This window comes from Pelodiscus sinensis, chromosome 5, assembly GCF_049634645.1.
Source record: "Pelodiscus sinensis isolate JC-2024 chromosome 5, ASM4963464v1, whole genome shotgun sequence".
NCBI classification, from domain to species: domain Eukaryota; kingdom Metazoa; phylum Chordata; order Testudines; family Trionychidae; genus Pelodiscus; species Pelodiscus sinensis.
In genome coordinates this window covers 74,882,059-74,901,425 of record NC_134715.1, presented here as the reverse complement: position 1 = coordinate 74,901,425, position 19,367 = coordinate 74,882,059, and the positions used below count along the sequence as shown (strand labels likewise).

Here is a 19,367-nt window from a genome sequence, read left to right as displayed (position 1 = left end):
GTAGTGAAGAAATTCAGACAAATTAACAAATACTTCTTCCCGTTCTTTGATATCTGAATGAGCAATTAGACACAATTTTCATACACACAGAAAGATTTAATAACTATTACAGTATGAAAGAATGTTAGTAGTTAAGATGTTTAAGAATTCACTTTCAAGAAATTAAAGGCCCAATTTTATACTGGGCTCTCAATCTTGTACGGAAATCAAAGGGTGTTGAAGCTACTCAGCATCTTGCAGGTTTAGTCCCTATCTTAAGAATATGCACTAAGATTTTGCTTATTTAAAACAAAACACAGCCTTTAGACTCTACAGGCATCACTAACTTATAAATATTAAATACTTTTTATGGGGGGTTAAGTAGCTTTTATGTAAGGTTATCTGGTATGCAAGGAAGAGAAACAGGTAACTCCCACTCGGCTGCTTTCTTGAAACTATATAATGTATCTGTTCTGCCCGTAGCTTTAAATATTAAACAATGTTTATCAAGCTAGATTTTTTTAAAACTTTGGAAGAAAGGGTTTCTTGCTACTGGCAAAGGTAATCTCCACAAGTCTTTTGCATAAAATGTATGCGAGAAGATCTATGTGAAACATTTCATTCCTGAGCAGCTGATGATGAATGTTAGTGAACAGAAACATATACCTGTGGATATTTTTTCATGTATAGGTTAACTGCATTCACAAACGATAAAGATTAAACTTGTCTTCTCTAGATATCTAATACGCTGAAGGGGATTAAAATCAAACTCAAACAGATAACTCTTTAATTAGCTGCAAGTAAAACAAAACTGGAAATGTCAGGTGCAGAAAGTTTTCTAGGTAATGTAATATAGTATCATAGAGCTGATAATTGTTTTCCCCTAAAGAGCAGAAAGGCTGAAATAGCACAGGCACATTATCATTCCATTTAGATAAGGAGAGAGGATTGTGTTTTACCAAAGAATGGAAAACGCTGATACAGCAGCTTGAGGAAGTGTATGATAGTTTCATTTACAAAACAGCTAGCTTTATATTAACATTAGACCAACACACACAGGAGGTATGGTAATATTCATGCATTATAAGTAAAGTTTTCTTCCAAATGTAGCTAATGCTGCATTTTGTTTAAGAATTCGGTACTACAGGTTGTACCTTCCCTGGTCTGGCACCCTTGGGACCCGACTGGTCCCGAATGAGGCTGCCAGACCAGGGGAGGCCAATTACATCCCTCTGCTGATGAGACTCTGGGCTCTCCTGGGGTCCATCAGCAGACCTAATGGAGCTCCCTTGCCCCCACCAGACCAACTCCCAGATCTATTGGCCAGTCCCCACTGCTGTAGCTCTGTTGCCCCAAGGCCACCAGGCTCATCCCAGGGCTGCCACAGTTCCAGTCCTCAGGGACCGCTGGGACTCTACCAGGGCTGCTGCAGCTCTGCAGCCCCAGGGTCACTGGGCATTGACACTGCCACAGCTCCAGGATCCCAGCTCTGAGACCGTCAGGTCCACTCCCTGGGGCTGCTGGGCTCCATTATCCAAGGACTGATGTGGCTTCCTGGTTCCAGGGCCACCAGGGCTTGGGGCATCGGGACTAATGCACCAGCTGTGGCTCCAGCCACCGGGGCCACTGGGGTTCAGCTATCCCGGGGCTGCTGGAGCTGCTGTCGATCTGCTGCTCTGGAGCCACCAGGCTCCGCTCCTCAGGGCCACCAGGGCTGTTGCAGCTGCGCTACCCTGGGTTGCCGTAGCTGCTGTGGCTCCGCTGGCCTGAAGTCACCAGGCTCTGGTACCCCAGGGCAGCTGTGGCTCCACTCCTCGGGGCTCCCATGGCTGCCATGGCTCTGCTAACTGGACTGCCAGAGCTGCCACAGCTCCACTGTCCTAGGGCTTCTGTGGCCAGCCCCGTGGCCACCCAGCCCTTTGGTCCAGGGGCTCTCTGGTCCAGCAATATCTGGAGGTCCTGCTGGACCACAGATGTTGCCAGAACAGAGAGTCCTGGATAAGAGAGATTCAACCTGTACATGGAAGAGAATTAATGTGCTGGTAGAGTATTAAGGGCCTGATCACCTGTTTTTTTGCTCACAAAAAACTCCCAGTTCAGTCAACCAACATCAATGGTCACTTCAGGAGTGTTAAAGGAATAAAGACTCAGATCATACATTGAATTTAAAATGTAGCGTTACTGATACTATCTGGAAAGATTTTCTTCAGCTTGATTCTGTTAAAACCATACTGGTTTTGTCTGAACTACCAGGTCAGTGTCAAAACCCCGTACAGTCACGGTTAAAGGCTTTGTTTTGATTTTTACACTTCTATACCTTCCCTCAGGCAATATTTGGTACAGTTGCCAAAGAGGTATGTGCAAATTTAGTCATTCATCTTTGTTAGTTTATAAAAAGCAAATGTACATCTGGTGTGTAGTCTGCAGGTCATAAAACTGCATGAGATTGACATCTTCTGAACTAATCAGCTGGAAATGCATTTTTACAAGCCTCTCTGCTAACATCAATCAGAAAAAGAATCTCATTTTCACCAGCCAAGATACAGGTACACACTGTTTGTTATTTTTCTGTGGAGTTTATCAGCAACTTGCCCAAGCGAGTGACGGATGGTTATGAATCTGGCTCTCTACAACTTAAGAGAACATTTTTCATTCTCCCGCTCTCTCTTATATAGCTAGTGCTTTCTAGTGCCACTAAGTTGTCTGTCTATTGCCCTCTGTATCACAAAGTAAAATAGTATTGGTGGAATAGCTCAACAAAATCATTGATATATTTTAGATTAGTCTAAAAATAGTAGCTGCTATATTTATTCGATTTAAAAGAGAAAAATACAGGGAAACCAAGGATGTTCCAGCCTATTCAATAATTATCACCTATTCAAGATGAGTATTTTGTATTTTTGATTCTAGCTATAAGTTACTATTTCATGTACATTTATTTGTAAAGAAAATCCTCATCCATTTGTGAAGTTTAAATCTTGTAATGAAAATCTTGGCTAGCTTTGCTTTTTCCTTAGATGAGACACGGACAAAACTGCAGCAGGATGCAGTCTTGTTTTAAGAACTACTGTCTCTGGAGATTAATAAAAGGCAGAGAGAGAGAGAGAGGAGTCAGAACTCCCCAAGGGTGTGTTTTGTCCCATTGCCCTGCCCTTACCCACTGGAAAACTTGTACAGTAAATTAAAAATATGGTATAGATGAGACCCACAAACTGGCAAGCTCAAATTAAGAGCCCCTTTTAAAACAGAAGCATCAATTAAATAGATTTATGGGGAAATATTTCTCAAAGGTACACTTAAGAATTAAATTCTGTAAAACTGGCCAAGAAAGATGGCACTACCACTTAATCCCCATAACTGACATTCCTTGTGTCATTTTATATACTATGGAATCAGGCAGTAGTAAAGGCATGTAGTATGGATTCATTTTGCTGTAAGTCAACTCTCGTGATTAGTCAAAGTTCCTGCTCTTTCTGACTGTTTCCATGGTCATATATAGCTCAGACAGGACCCAATCCAAATCTCCTATTTAATCAGCGAGAGTTTTCCCACTGACTTTAATGAGAGGTAAACCAGGTTGTTATTGTATAAATCAGTGCTATAAAATGCCACAGAAGGTTGCTGCTGGGACTGAGTGCCTGCTGAGTTTTTAAATGGCCTGGCGAACCTGTAGAACTGATAAAGCTTGCATATTTTCTCCTGCAGAAATAAGCTCTGTAGGCTTCTGGCCCAAGCAACTCTTTCTTTTGATGAAGTTCCAAGATCTACACACTCCTAATAGATATTTCAGTCCCTATAGCTCCTTGGACTGTATGTGGAGTTGTTTTTCAAGATAAACTGATTGCAACTGAGAAAAAAGACTTCACTTTCATTTCAGAAGATAAGTGAGATCCTTACATGTAAATTTTACTTTACTTTGAGCTATAACCAGATGATGAGTTTTATATGAAACCACAATTGACTTACATGAAAATTCCACATACAGGATAATGGTAAAATATTGGTAATTTTTATGTAGTGTAATGCAGGAGCAATTTTTCTAAATGAGAAGGAACAAGCATTCTGTATTTTTGGCTACATGATTTTTGATCCCACTGAAGTCAAATGGAGTCCTCTTCCTCTTCACAAGCACATAAAAAGTCGAATTCAACCTATGGTCATTGTTTGGATTGTTAAAACATGAGCTTAATCACAGAACTTGGTATCCACCCTAAGCCCAGGGTATTAAAGGAAAAAAACATCCTTCCTTTAAAAGAGAGGTTGATATCTAGAGAGTAGCATGGAATCCTACAGCAAAATGCAGATACAGAATAACCACTCCAGAAACATGGCAACAATGCTTAGAAAGAAAAGTGTTTAAAATATTTTAGTTCTAAAACTGAAGTAACTGGGAGTTCTGTATTCTGAGGGCATGTCTAAGCTACATCTCTTTTTCGAAAAAGGGATGTAATTTAGACATACCCCGAGAGGTCACAAAATCAATCCCATTAACAACTAAGAATTAAGCCAATGCCATATAGTTTTTTTTAAGTAACATTAAGCATATTATCTAATGTAATCAAGACAACAATAATTATTTAACCACTGAATCTAGCAGAACGATGTCCAGAATAGTCACCGATATAAATTCAATAAATGTGCTTGAATATCTTATGTCCTAAAATAAACAAATACAGCTAAGAAATGTCTTTTTACTGCTGCATAATGTGCTCTGTAATCTGGATGGTTTATTGGGATGTTAGCTCTCTAGGTGGACTTCTGGAAAAACAGATGCTTAGTTTCCCCCCTTTTTCCTCCCTCAATCCCTTAGAATTGGGTTATTTAGTTATTTAAATTATTTCAAATCCCTTCCATTACGCCCAACCAAGGTTTGAAATTAGTAAAAAAATCTTTTTGCTATGGTATAGAAATTAAAAAATAAAACAAACAACTTCTCAGCCAAACAGTCCTCTAATGGAATAACACACTGAAAAGTAATATTGTGTCGCTATGTCACTTAAAATCCTACTGCAACAACATTTTGCCAGTCCTTTCAGATGGAACCATGAAATGTTAATTATGAAAATAAAAAAAATTGGAACTAAAATAAAAAGCTTCACTGTTCTAAAAGTCTTAGACCTCTGCTTTTATATTTCTTATTTCTCTGTATAAGTATTTTTCCTGTGTTTTCTTTCATTCTATTTTCGTTTTGCTTCAGCAATTTCAAGACTTGTGGGGTTTCTCTTTCATTCTACTTATTCTCTCTTCTTTCCTCATTGCTTGTGCTTATTACGGTCAGAAAAATATCTCCTTTTCCCCTTGATCTGTTTATTTTACATTTGCATTACCCCCTAGTTTTCTCTCCAGGGTATGCTGTTTGCTGTTGACTCTCTCTTTTAGTTTCTAATATCTTACCTCTTTCTGTTTTCACTTTCACCCAATCTATTTTCTTCTCTCTTTAGACTTCTACCTTTTCTCCCTTTTTTCTTAACACTACCAACTTTCTCCCTGCAAGTTGTTCTTTTTCTAAGTCATTTATTTTTCTCTTTTTCCTTATTTTCTACATATTTTTTCCATGTTCACAATTTTTCATCTCTCCTCTTCCTTCACATAACCTTGTTTATCTGAACATGATTCCATGAGCAGCACTTGTTAGTTGCTCTTGACTAAGCCAGGTCTACTCTAAAAAGTTAAGTTGACTCAGCTATATGACTCAAAGGTATGAATAATCTTCCATTTATCTAACTACCCCCTCTTGAGCAGAGGGATGAGCTACAATGATGAGAGAACAACCTCCTGTTGTTGTAGCGGGTGGCTACATTGAATTGTTACTGTGGCACAGCAACAGCACGGCCTCATTTTAACTACAGATGTAGCCTATGGGTGTGTCTACACATGGCAAAAAAGAGACTCCAAACAGCAAGTGTCGAACCCTGTGAAAACTGGGTTGGAATCTGAGATGGGGACAGAGAGGCATCAGAGGTGATGTGAAGTTCCATCTAATATTTTACTATATTATTTCCTTCACATGGTAGATGTGACTCTGAAGACATGTTCGTAAGTAAAATCTACCTTTTACATTACTTTTAGGTCCCAATCTAGCAGTGTGCTGTACAAAGGTAAATCCCTAATCCAACTGGTCCCACACCCATTTCATTGTGGACTAGGGCCTTGTTATTTAAAAAGAAATATTCAGCTTGTTGGATAAGTGACAGACCACAGGATTGCAAGTAACTATATGAGGCTGGGAGTGCCCTGTTAAATACCTGTCTTCACAGGTTATGGTTAAATGAGATATTCTTATTGTGTGCACACAGCCTGTGATGCAATTGTTTCCAATGGTGCAAAATCCTTATGCAGTCCTTTCACTCAATGTAAATTCCTAATGAATGAAATCAATGAAAATGCTGCCTTAGTAGGGATTTTACAACTGTTCTGTATTTGTGTACAATATGTTTCTAATGCTCATGGAATCATGGAATTAAGACAATACTGTTTGTCCTTCCATAAAATAACAATCTGGAATCTAATGGGTCACTAATAGATTTCTAAGTACACCTTTGTAGCCATCTCTTAAGGATTTGCTGGCATCTCACATGAAGGCAGTAAGCGTTGTAGTACCAGCTATTTTTACATGCATCTAATCAAGCTAGTAAAATGTGGGTATGTTGCTCATAGCAGTATTTTTTCACCTCATTGTAAAACCCCTTGCTTCTCAATATATTTTCCCCAATGTTAAATTTTCACTTTGTTTAGTCTTACCTCCTTCATTGTCCTTGCTATCAGTGCACAGAGTTTCCATGGCTACATCACATCCTGCTCCTCTCCATCCTGGCTGGCAAACACAATGCCAACCATTTTGGTCCAATGTACATCTTCCATTGCTATTGCACAGACCAGGGCAACCCTCTGTCAAAAGAGACAAAGAAGGAAACCAAAAGTGATTTAAATATTGCAATTATTTTCAGTCTAAGAAAAATACGAACAGGGGACACTTACTGGGAACAGGCCTTTATAACAGCACAAATACTGTAATTGCACATGGAGAGGAACAGCAACATTACCTAGGGAAATCTAATTCTTAACAAAGTGGCATCTTTGATTGACCTGACACTTGAGACACCACTTACCTGTGCAGGCAGGAAATATATGCAACAATCCTCTAAAATACCTGCAGGCCAGACAAAATTAAGTTTTTATTTTCTTTGACAAATAACAAGAGAGGAGCGCACAGCGCAAAACACAGGCAAGTACAATGAAACCATTTCTGTACTTGTGGTGTAGATTAATATTTGCCCTGTACAATATTGGTCACTTGCTGGTAAAGATTTTGTTAAGCTCCTCATTACTTTAAATAAATCCCTCCAGATTCTGAAGTATGAAAGCGAGTATGATTCTATGCAGGCAGTAAAAGAGAACATTAATTTTATCTGGTCTCAGAGTTGCCGTATATTCATGTGAAATTACAGTGCATTAAATAATCACACAAAGTATAGGCCAGTTTTTAATGACTATACTTTATGCCAAAAGTACATTCCTTTTCACAGAATAAGCAAAGCCCAGGAAATAGTGAAGCAGCTTAGCATCTATTCTAACAAACATTAGGATTCAGGCTGCATACGGATGGGACAGGACCGACAGGATTTCCAACTAAATGTAATAGCTGTGCGTATTTGATTACTTAGGACGGACAAAATGAAATACCATAAGGACCACAATAAAACATTGATAGACTGAACAAAAACACGGTAGTGACGTGCTTCAAGACAGATAGCGGAGAGTGATTCTTTGTGACAATCTCCCTAAGGCTTTTGTGCTGTTACCTTTATATCCTATCTTGTCTGCTTTTATGGCCAAGGAGGGAAAATTTGGGAAACAATTAAAATAATTTAATATATCCAAAATCTGTAATTGTTTTCAGTCTAACATTACATAAAAAACAATATCTGTCACTTCCTACTGATGAAATCTGGCATGCAGCCAACATGATCTGTATGAGGATGATGACACTTTATAAATATGTAGATTTTAGTTTCTTATCTATGATAGTGATAAGACATTGACAGAAGCAAGTACAGAAATGGTATAAATATCCTAAGTAGTAGTGATGGCTACAAATCAGATATTTTTGGACACAACAGTTATTTGTAACTTTACACAGCATAAAAATAAATAAAACTTGCCACAGCATTTTAAAATTTTAATTAGTTTTGCTTTAGATACCTATTATCTTTGTAAACTGGAAAACTGCCTGGCTTTGGTTAATGATTAGTCACTCTTGGAACAATCTGTTCAAGATAATTATATTAATTTTTCTTCTAAGGAATTACTAATTTACTGACTCCCTTCTCCAGCTACGTGAAACAAAAACAAATTTATAAGGCATTATGACGTTTGTAAAATTAGTAGGCATAGAAGGAAGGGAATCCTAACAGCCTCTCAAGAAGGTATAATGGAGTTATACTTATGGATATCATGTCATCATGCCAGGCCAAAATTAGTCTTGCTGCCCTTTGTCTTTTGCGGCTGCAGCTGCCAACTGTATTAACTAATTTTGCTTCTGTACACATTTTTCGCTTCGTCTATAGATGACAGAGATTTAATTCCTCTACTGACAAAGTGTTACAGAAGCCACCTAAGTGCATTCAAGACTTATTATGAAAGCCTGGATATTGTCATGAATATTGCCATATTCTAATGAAAAAAAGCACAGAAACAGGAAAAAAGGTAATTTGGGAAAAGAGGGATAAGGATTTTCTTTTCAAAGTACTTTCCCCCTATTTTTTTACCATAACTGAAGATATGAGAATCTTTGCTGTTTTATGTTGGGCTTTATTCTGCCCCTGAATTTTTGTGTCCCTGATCCTTTCAACTGCAAACAATGTAAAGTTTTTAACAGCTTCTCATGCAATATATAAAATAGGATTTCACACAGGTTTTCAAACATGTAGAGAAAGGGAGGCAAAAGAATCTACATACAAAATTAATTGAGTTGCTCATTAGAACTGATGGTTTCTTCCTCTGTGACAAGAGAGTAATTTTGTTTCTTTTCTTAAATATTTAATGCTTCACAACAAAATGCCCAACTAGCAGGATTAATAAAACAAACAGCAAATGTACCATTATCTTCAGTTTTTGGTTTGGAAAAAAATTAACGTATTTATACAGTATATATTGAAACTTATGGAACAATTAGTTAAATGTTCTCAAGTGACACAAAAGACTTAGTATTTTAAATCTGAGGTATGTATTAAAAATGATGTGAACCAAATTTACTATTCATGGAATACACAAGAAAAAATAACTTTTATCAAATCTAGTGCAGTGGTTGCTATAAAGTGGTCAATATATCAATAAACATGTAGGCACAGGAATGTCAGCAAAGAGTGAATATACAGTACCTTTAACTATCTTATCCAAATAGTGAGCTTGAGAATTAAAAAGGAAAAAAAGAACAGACAGACATTTCATAAGTGTCACATAGGACAAGAATCATTCAGAATTCACATGCAAATAGAGCAGGTGCAGCTGACATGAGAAAGACCTTACAGAACAGATCAGAACAGAACAGAAATGTATTTCATAGCTTCTAAAAATGCAAAAGATTCTCTTTTCAGGAAATATAGCTATGATTCTATGAAATGCTCATCACTTAAAAACAAGGCTACGGAATAAACAGATGCTACCTTTCAAAGACTGCTTTTTTTTCTTTTCTCATTCTGACTGCTTGTGTCATATTTTGACTTTTATGTAGAACAAATATCATCAAAGCTAACAAAGAAATCTGATTTTAATGCATCTTAGAGCAATTATTTAATTTATGAACTTTAAAGACCTGAGCAGGCTGGAAGATCAAGCCTTCGGTTTTCAGGTCATGTATTGCTCAGACAATAGAACCAGTACAGGTACTCTATTTTAATTCTGATTTGGATTAACAGCATTTTAGGGAGGAATAATTTGACTCTGCTCTAACTCAAACCAGTTGTTCATCAGAGCACACACAGCTAATTATGCAAAACAGCAAGGTAAATTACGTGAGTGGGATTTTGTGTGGAGGATAGAAATCTAGTAGTGGTGGAATTGAAACTATCAAATCCTTTACATGTAGAAGGAAGGTTGACATTAAACTAAGGTTTTAGAATTATAAAAATAAACAACATTGAATATCAAGACTAGAAAGAATCCAACCGTAAGTAGTAATGACATCTAGAATGAGAAGACGACACTAAGATATGCTATTTGCATTCTGCATCATTTAAACTTTTGGTAATTGACATCTTGAAATCTGGGGTTAAATGTCATTGTTCCCTGTAAACTGTGCCTATTTGTACTGAACATTTGCACATGCCTTGGTGCACATAATTTTATTCTACACATGTATGGCAAAGATTAGAGAGAACGCAGTCTAGGCAGGTGCCAACTTCCTAGCCTTTTAGGAAGAAAATTTAAGATGCTCTAAGTATAACTGATTATTGATAATTAGGTTAAAAGTTGATGGGACAAGATGTAAATAATATTAATAGGACATTTATGATGGGAACTGCAAAGCAGGTAACTTTTCATATAAACCACCAGCTGCATTTCAGCGTAGCCCAGTTCTCCCCTCATCTACACCACTGTAACTCCTTACTCCGCTGAGGCAATGTCTAGACTACAGAGTTTTTCCGGGAAACCAGAGGTACCCGGAAAAACTCCACTGCAGGGAACTTGCCTGCTCTTCCAATATTTTTTGTGGAAGAGCAGATGTACTCTTTTGGAAGCCCTGTACTCCTTATCTTATGAGGAATATGGACTCTTCTGGAAAAGGAGTTTTTTTCCCAAAATTTGGCCAATTTTAGATGGGCCGAATTTCAGAAAAGCCTCTTTCAAAAAAACAAATCGGAAAAAGGTACGCAAATTGCGAAGCACAATTTGCGTACCTTTTTCTGAAAAAAAGCAGCAGTCTAGACATAGCCTGAGTTTAATGGGGTTGCTCCTACATATTCTCTGATGTGCATGAGAGAAGAATCAAGTCCTATCCATATACATTGTGAGCACTAACATTTGTTGGAAGACTATATGCAGTATATTTGTGCTCCTGATATATTTAAAGTATTGAGACACATGGGGTATGTCTACACTACCCCGCTAGTTCGAACTAGCGGGGTAATGTAGGCATACCGCACTTGCAAATGAAGCCCGGGATTTGAATTTCCCGGGCTTCATTTGCATAAGCGGGGCGCCGCCATTTTTAAAACCCCGCTCGTTCGAACCCCGTGCAGCGCGGCTACACGGGGCACGAACTAGGTAGTTCGAACTAGGCTTCCTAGTTCGAACTACCGTTACTCCTCATTCCACGAGGAGTAACAGTAGTTCGAACTAGGAAGCCTAGTTCGAACTACCTAGTTCGTGTCCCGTGTAGCCGCGCTGCACGGGGTTCGAACGAGCGGGGTTTTAAAAATGGCGGCGCCCCGCTTATGCAAATGAAGCCTGGGAAATTCAAATCCCGGGCTTCATTTGCAAGTGCGGTATGCCTACATTACCCTCCTAGTTCGAACTAGGAGGGCAGTGTAGACATACCCATGAAGACAAAGCATGAAAAGCTCAATGTATGGAATAATAAAATAAACAATTATGGAATGGGAACATCCCCATCCCCACTGAGAAAAGCATGTTTTATTAAATTAGCTACCCTTGTATCATTGCCTGCCTGAATGACACCAAAACTGAAGGAGAAGATCAAATCCTATTGTGAAACAGTAAATGAATAGATAAAGGGACCAGGGGATCTCTACCTACTTTCCTCTGATCCTTGGTGGGATTTGGAACAATCTACCTAGTGTCAGGCACATACTCAGGACTCCTTGTGTGCTTCTTTCTGGTATTCTAGTATGATAAAGCACTCTCATAAGCATTTTAGCTAGTGCCAATAGCGTGAGCCAAAAGGTTAACTGCAGTATTGCATGATGAAAGGAAAAAGAGGCAATAAAACAAAACAAACCTATCTTGGTGTTATGCTGACAGGGTCAGGAGGGAGAGGTGTATAGGTCTCCTCCACCAACAGGATGGCAGACCGATGCAGGGTTTAAGTGTAAAATGTGTCAAAAAGTTTGATGGTGTGAGGGAGTAAAGAGAATTTTCATGGCTCCAAATGCAATGTGGAAAAATAGAAGCAGAGGATATAAAATTGCAAAGATTTCCTAGTATTATAAAAAAAAAAATCAAGCATACGTTGCATTCGCAGATCAGGCAGTAAAAACAGGTACATACTTAACAAGTGGCAGATACATTTCCTTTATAAATTGTCCTACAAAGATTGTTAATGCTAGCTGGAAAATTCACATTTACATTGTATGTTTCACCACACAGCACAACTCAAGACTATTTTTAATTTAATGTTTCCCTTTAGTCTTCCATTAGAAATATAAGTAGGTAACATCTTTAGCTTATTCATAGACTAGTTTCTGTAGACGTGCTAGAACAGCTACAGTCTGCAAATAAGTATATATTAAATCCATTTATTCCAATCAGCTCCTGTTTAAATCAGCATGAGCAGCATACCCATTGATTTGATATTCCTTAATTGGTACTCACTGCACTGTTTTATTACTGATTACCCTGTCATAAAGGATTATAACAGTGACATAATGTTAAATGCTGTATAACAAATTCATATTCTTATTAATTTATTCATACACTTTATGAGAGTTTTTCACTTACCATAATCTTTCTAGTTAAAGACTAGACTATAACCTGCCAAATACTCTGTTTAGTAAATAGTCTCTTTAGGAAGTCTATCTAGTATGATACTGTGCCAAATACTCTGCCAGTATTAACAGTTTTTTCTTCAGACTGGGAATAGAAACACTATTCTTAGGAAAATTAGTTATGGGTTTGACTATTTAATTTGTCCTGTTCTAGGAAGTTTGCTAAAAAGAAAAAATAATTAAACCTCTCTAAGCTTGGCTTCACAAAAACCACATAAGCATGTTCTGAATAACACCAGAATGGAGACTATAAATGGATATTTGCCTTGGCTACCCGTAGCATGTTTTAGGCACATGATTTAATGAATGCCGTGGATTAATGCTGGGTGAGGGGATAATGAGCATACCTGCGCTCGGAAGAAGTATGAAATGAACTTCACAAACTAAAATATAGCAGACACATGACTTGACAAACAGTTGAGCTGTACAGTACTGACACTTCATTTTATTTTGAATGCCAATCTTCCCAAAAAGGGTGTGTAAAACTACTGCAGTATTTTTTCTCTTCATCCACTTTACAATATAATTCTTACAGTCCATAAACCTAATTATCAACTCACACCACGGCTACTCCATTGGAACCAAGAATTACTTAGCTAAGTAGGAACAGAATTTTGCCTCATGATACCATACATTAAGAAGTTAAAAAAAAAATCAACCAACCAACACATCCCATCAGTTTAGGCCAACATAAAAGAGTGAGGCTGCAAACATTCTCTTTTAACTTTTTTGTTTCCTTCAACTTGGAGAACATTTTCAAGCCTTCCATGCCCTAGCTCTCACTCTCTCTTTTCCTCAAATCCTCTCCCGTCTTGTCAGAAGAAAGAAGAGAAAAAGAAGAAATCAGAAAGAATGAAGACAGACAGAACAAGAGGAAAGAGGTAAGAAGCCGAAGGGGACAGAGTGAAACAAGTGAGTGGTAGGAGAGTTTGGGATTGGCTATTTAGGAGATTGGGCAAAGGAGTTGGGTCTTTGGTATTTTTAAGAGGGCATTGGAATTGGAGTAAGAGCCTGGGGAAGCAGAGCCTGGAACTGTGGAGAGAGGAAGGTGAGTTTGGAGGTTATTGGAGGCCAGACAGAAGAGATCTATCAGATGAGAAGCCAGGAGGGAAAACTGGGACTTGACGAGATGGGCCTGAGACTGTCAGAGCAAAGAGATTGGGATTCAGATGAGTTGCCTAAAGAGTGGAAGCTGACATTGAGATAAGTGAGGAAAATGGGATTGAGATAAAAAGCCTGTGGTGGGGAAGATTCATGGCTTGGACAGGGAGGGGCAAAAAAGAACTTTGGGAAAACAGAAAAGAACATAGCATCATAGAATATTAGGGTCGGAGGAACTCTCTAGAGATCATCTAGTTCAATCCCCTGCTCAAAACAGGACAAACCCCAACTATCCTAGTTAGGACTTTGTCAAGCATGTGGCCTTAAAAACTTCTAAGGATAGTGATTCCATCACCTCCCTATGTAACCCAATCCTCGTACTTCATCACCCTCCTAGTGAAATAGGCTTTTCTAATATACAACCTAGACCTCCCCATTGCAACTTGAGACCATTGCTCCTTGTTCTGTCATCTGCACTTGGTGAGAATAGCCTGGCCCCATGCTCTTTGGATTCTCCTTTAGATAGTTAAAGACTTATCAAATCCCCCCACACACTTCTGCAGACTAAAGAAGCCCAGTTTCCTCTTCCTCGTCTAATAAATCACATTCCCCAGCCAGCTAATCATTTTAATTGCCCTTTGCTGGATTCTCTTCAATTTGTGCACATCCATTCTGTAGTGGGGGACCCCATGCTGGCCTCACCAGTGCTGAATACTCCAGATGTAGCCTCACCAGTGCCAAACAGAGGGGAATAAACAGGTCCTTCGATCTGCTGTCAATGCTCCTACTCATGCAGCCCAGTAAGTAAATGTTATTCTTCTTGGCAACCAAGGGCACCCTGTTGACTAATATCCAGTTTCTCATCCATTGAAATCCCCAACGCCTTTTCTGTAGAACTGCTACTTAGCAGCCTGTTGCACTGCATGGGATTCTTTTGTCCTTAGTGCAGAACTTTGCACTTGTTCTTGTTGAACCTTAGATTTTTTTTGGCCCAATTCTCCAATCTGTCTAGGTCATTCTGAACCCTATCTGTACCCTCCAGTGTATCTATTGCTCCCTCCAGCTTGCTATCTGCCACGAACCTGCTGAGGGTGCAATCCATTCCATTATCCATTAATGAATCTGTGCCCATTGGAGAACACATCCCTCCAAAAGCTAGAATTGAACCCAAGATTCTGGAGTCTCACCATTCCTCTGCTGTTAGAGCATCTCCTGTTATATTCTCTGGCAAAGGTCTTGTCTCCCATCAAGGATGATAACCTACTGCTGCTGTCAGTGACTGTGAACTCAAATGGAAGATGTCTGTGTGATGGACTGAAAGATTCTAACCCTGCTGATGACTCATGTGAATGTCAATATGAGTTTGAGGCCATGTGATGGAATTGCTGATTTTTCAGGTTTTTTTTTTTTTTTTAAATCAAGGAAAGTACACAAATATTAACTTGAAAAGAATATTATTAGGGGTGTCAAGTCAAGCATTCGAAGGTTAGAAAATACCAAAATTAAGGGTCCCTGTGCGCATCACTGTCATGAAGTCTCTAATGATATAACAACATGTTATTTTTCCACAGGATCACTGCTTCCATCTGTGCCTGGGATGGACCTTCTCTGGAGGTGAATCATGGTTGAATAGTGAAGGAAGCTGTTCTCTTTAGGAATCTTGCAGAATATGGAAGGTGTTTGGTGAATGAGGCAGAGGATTACAGAGAGAGGAAAAAAATGGTCCTGTGGTTAAAGCAGTTAAATGCTGCTCTAGGGAACTGGATTCCATCCCCTGCCTCTGCCACAGAATTCTGTGTGATGCTAAGCAAATCACTTTACACCAGCCTTTTTGCAAGGATTACTAAAGTGTGACTATCATTTTCTGGAGCCCTGAATTGAGACCTTGAGCTCTGATTTGCAGAAGTATGGCACACACACAGCTGCAACTGAAGTTAACTGGAGCTGTGTTTTATATGTTAAAAAAGTGCTATATAGTATGGTGTAGTCTGAAAAATGAGATCCTAGGCATCTCAAATTGGGTGCTGAAAATTGACAGTTTTGACTTTCTTCATCTCAGAAAGTCCCCTTCTGTATTCTATATTCCCCTTCTGTAATTAGAGGATAATTGTTTTCACAAGGATGTTGTGAAAATGAATAATGTTTTTGTATCACTCAGAGATGACAGTGATAAGCACCATAAAAACCCTTGAGGAAATTAATAATTTTGTCTTCAGACCAGAAACTGAATGGAGTGCAGTAAATAAATCATGGGCCACCCACTGATTGAAAAAAAAAAATTAAACAGCTCCTCTCTAAGGATGTGTCTAGACTACATGGTTTTTTTAAAAAAAAAGTGGCCTTTTTTTCAAAAAAACTTCCCCTGCGTCTAGACTCTTGCTGCATTCTTTTGAAAGCAAATCGAAAGAATGTGGCAGTTTTTTCGACTGCAGAAAGCCTCATTTTACAAGGAAGAACGCCTTTTTTCGAAAGTGCTTTTTCGAAAAAAGGCGCTATGTAATGCAAACTGTTTTTTTGAAAGAGAGCATCCAGACTGCCTGTGTGCTCTCTTTCGAAAAAGCGGCTTGCTTTTTCGAAAGTACTGGTTGTAGCCTAGATGCTCTTTTTCAAAAGAGGCTTTTTCGAAAGTAAGTAGCCTAAGTGAGCACCATCCATTCTGTTCACCGAGGTTACTTCTACACTGCAGCGCTACTTCAGGACACTGAAGGTATCCCAAAATAGCTATTCCGTGTCTTCTGAACACACCCATTATTTTGAAATATAACAAAAGCTTGCTATTCAGATGCCCCTGTAAACCTCATTCCATGAGGAGTAAGGGACGTTTTTGAATAGCGATTTATTTCTAAAGAAGTGCTGTATATACAGCGCCAAATTTCGAAGTAAGCTATTTTGAAATAACATTAAAAAAAGATATACAATTTGCATAGGTCAAATTGCATATCTTATTTCGACCTACAGTGCAGTGTAGATGTACCTAGGGGGAGGAGTTTTAGTGAAAAATTGTATACAATCATTTATTAAAGAGTAAATCATAATGCCTGTGTACAAGGGTGCCAAACTAAAGTTGTACAGGAAACCTTAACTCTGGTATTTCCTAGCTTTTGAATGCTTAACTTTGCCCTGTAACAATAATATTTTAACATGATTTTGACTGTGCGCACATGTCGCATATGCAATAAAAAGCAAATTTATTTACAAATAAAGTTGTGCTAGTAAGAAAAAAATATTAAGGATTTCACAATACTTTAAAGTGAAAAGTCATTTTTCCACAAACTCTTGTGGGGGTGATTATGTCACTAATAAAATGTCCTCCTGACTCTACGCTCCTATTGATGTCCTAAATTACCTACAGTGACATTTTCTACTATGGAATTAAGATGGTGTTAGCTTGGTTTATTGAGCTACTTAAATGCTATTGACTCTCGGGATATATGTGGTTAGTGTAAAACTGTTTTGTTCAGCATGTAGCATCTGCTTTCTGAAGGGTCTATATCTGAGTGCACTGAGATTCATTTTCAAGGAGAATCCCTGTAGGATAGGATGGGCAAATTCCTACCTATGGGCTGGATCCAGTACGCCAAGGCTAGCTCCTGGCATCTCTCCTGCCCACCATATTATCATTCCTGGCTAAGGAGAGCTGTGGGAAGTTTTGTCCTGATCTGTGCTGCTTCCCGCCACTCCCAATGCCCAAGAGCAGTGGGCTGCAGCAAACGGGAGCTGCGACTGGTGGTACTTGTGGAGGTGCATATAAATATAGTGGTAGTGGCCCGTGAGGGGCTAACCCTGACAAACTGCCACCAATTTATAGATGCTCCACCTAAGGTTAATATGCATCTGCCATCTGAGAATTTCAGTAGCAGTGCCAACTTGGGTCCCAAATGCACTGTACCTGTCTCACGCTGCTCCTGCTAGTTACATAGCTCTGTGAGACTAACCCTTCCCCTGCCTTGGTTCTTTCTATATCCAAGGGCTTGAAAAAGAACAATTAGCAGTGCCTCTAGGTTTATGTTTAATTTAAAATTTAGTCTAGATTAGTAGTTTTAGAACCGAATTTGCTGAGTTAATAATTCTTAGTTATTCTTTCTCTTCCCCATTCTTCTGCAATTCCCCCAAACCTTTTTTTAAAGTAATTTAAGTATAATTATTATACTCTTTAGCATAGTGTAGATACCCTCTTTCATAGGACAAATCTTATTTTAAGGGACTCTTGGGCTTTAATCACTGCTCCCAATCTGATCTGTCTCCTCTGAGTCCCAGTCTCCCCTGGAATTCCAAGTCTTCCTCCTGTCCACCAGCTTTTATGCCCAATCTTCCCCACCCTAGGCTTCTTCTCCAAATCTACTCTTCTCATCCCTGGTTAGGGTTGCCACCCATCTGACTATGCAACCCCAATACCCTTGCCTCACACCTCCCACCCCAGGGCTCTGCCCCTTTTTTGAGGCCCTATCTCCACTGACTCTATCCCCCTCCCTCACTTTCCCTGGGATGGGATAGGGGGTTGACTTGTGGAAGTGAGTGAGGAGTGCAAGCTCTGGGAGGGAGTTTTAGTGCAGGAAGGGGTTCAGGACAAGTGTTTGGAGTGCTGGCTCCCTGCCTGCCTTGGCCCCACACTACTCTTGAAAGTGGTTGGCATGGTGTTTCCTGTGGCTCCTATGTGGGTGAGGAGGGGGAGAAAGATAGCTGCATGTGTTGCCCAAGACTGAAAAAATTGCCTCTGCACCTCCCCTTGGCTACAGTTACCAGACAATGGGAGTTGCGGAGTTGTCAGTCAGGGTGGGGGCAGCACGTGGAGGCCCCCTGTCTCTCCATGCCTGCTTAAGGGGCCACAGGCAGGAACATGCTGGCTGCTTCTGGGAGCAGCATGGGACTATGATAGGGTATGTCTACACTACCCCCCTAGTTCGAACTAGGGGGGTAATGTATGCATACCGAACTTGCTAATGAAGCCCGGGATTTGAATTTCCCGGGCTTCATTAGCATAAAGCCGGCGCCGCCATTTTTAAAAGCCGGCTAGTGCCTAATCCGAACTATCTAGTCCGTGCCGTGTGTAGCCACGCGGCACGGGGTTCGCACTAGCCGGCTTTTAAAAATGGTGGCGCCGGCTTTATGCTAATGAAGCCCGGGAAATTCAAATCCCGGGCTTCATTAGCAAGTTCAGTATGCATACATTTCCCCCCTAGTTCGAACTAGGGGGGTAGTGTAGACATACCCATAGGTAGTGAGCTTGCCTTAGCTCTGCTATGGTGCTGGGCTTTTAGTGGCTGATCTTCTGGTTTGACTTCAGGTGCCTCTGAGAGATCGAGCCTAATTTGGGAGAATTCCAGTTAAACCAGAAGGGTTGTCAATCCTATCTCTTGCTGAGGTTTGGCTTTTTTCCTCTCTGCGACAGCAGGGAATAGTTCTCCTCAGCCCCAGGTTGGCACATGATCAGTTTAGACAGAATCTTCAGGGAATTAAACTGTAAGCCTTTAGCAAGTCTCTAATAAGCATGTGAAACTTTTCCCTCCTAAAATAAATATACGCCCATGCGTGTGCACACAACAAAATAACATATAACAAGTT

The 19,367-nt window shown here is 39.5% G+C and overlaps 1 protein-coding gene across 23 annotated transcripts in view; it reads right to left on the bottom strand.

Annotated features, from left to right (window-relative positions):
• The window catches only part of TENM3 (teneurin transmembrane protein 3), a 2,294,790-nt gene that overhangs the window by 79,654 nt on the left and 2,195,769 nt on the right, over window positions 1-19,367 (bottom strand). For all 23 annotated transcript variants that reach the window (XM_075930244.1, XM_075930245.1, XM_075930247.1 and 20 more), the window contains one exon: window positions 6,721-6,867. In XM_075930244.1, coding sequence (XP_075786359.1) covers window positions 6,721-6,867 — 147 coding nt within the window. The remainder of the gene's footprint in view (window positions 1-6,720; window positions 6,868-19,367) is intronic.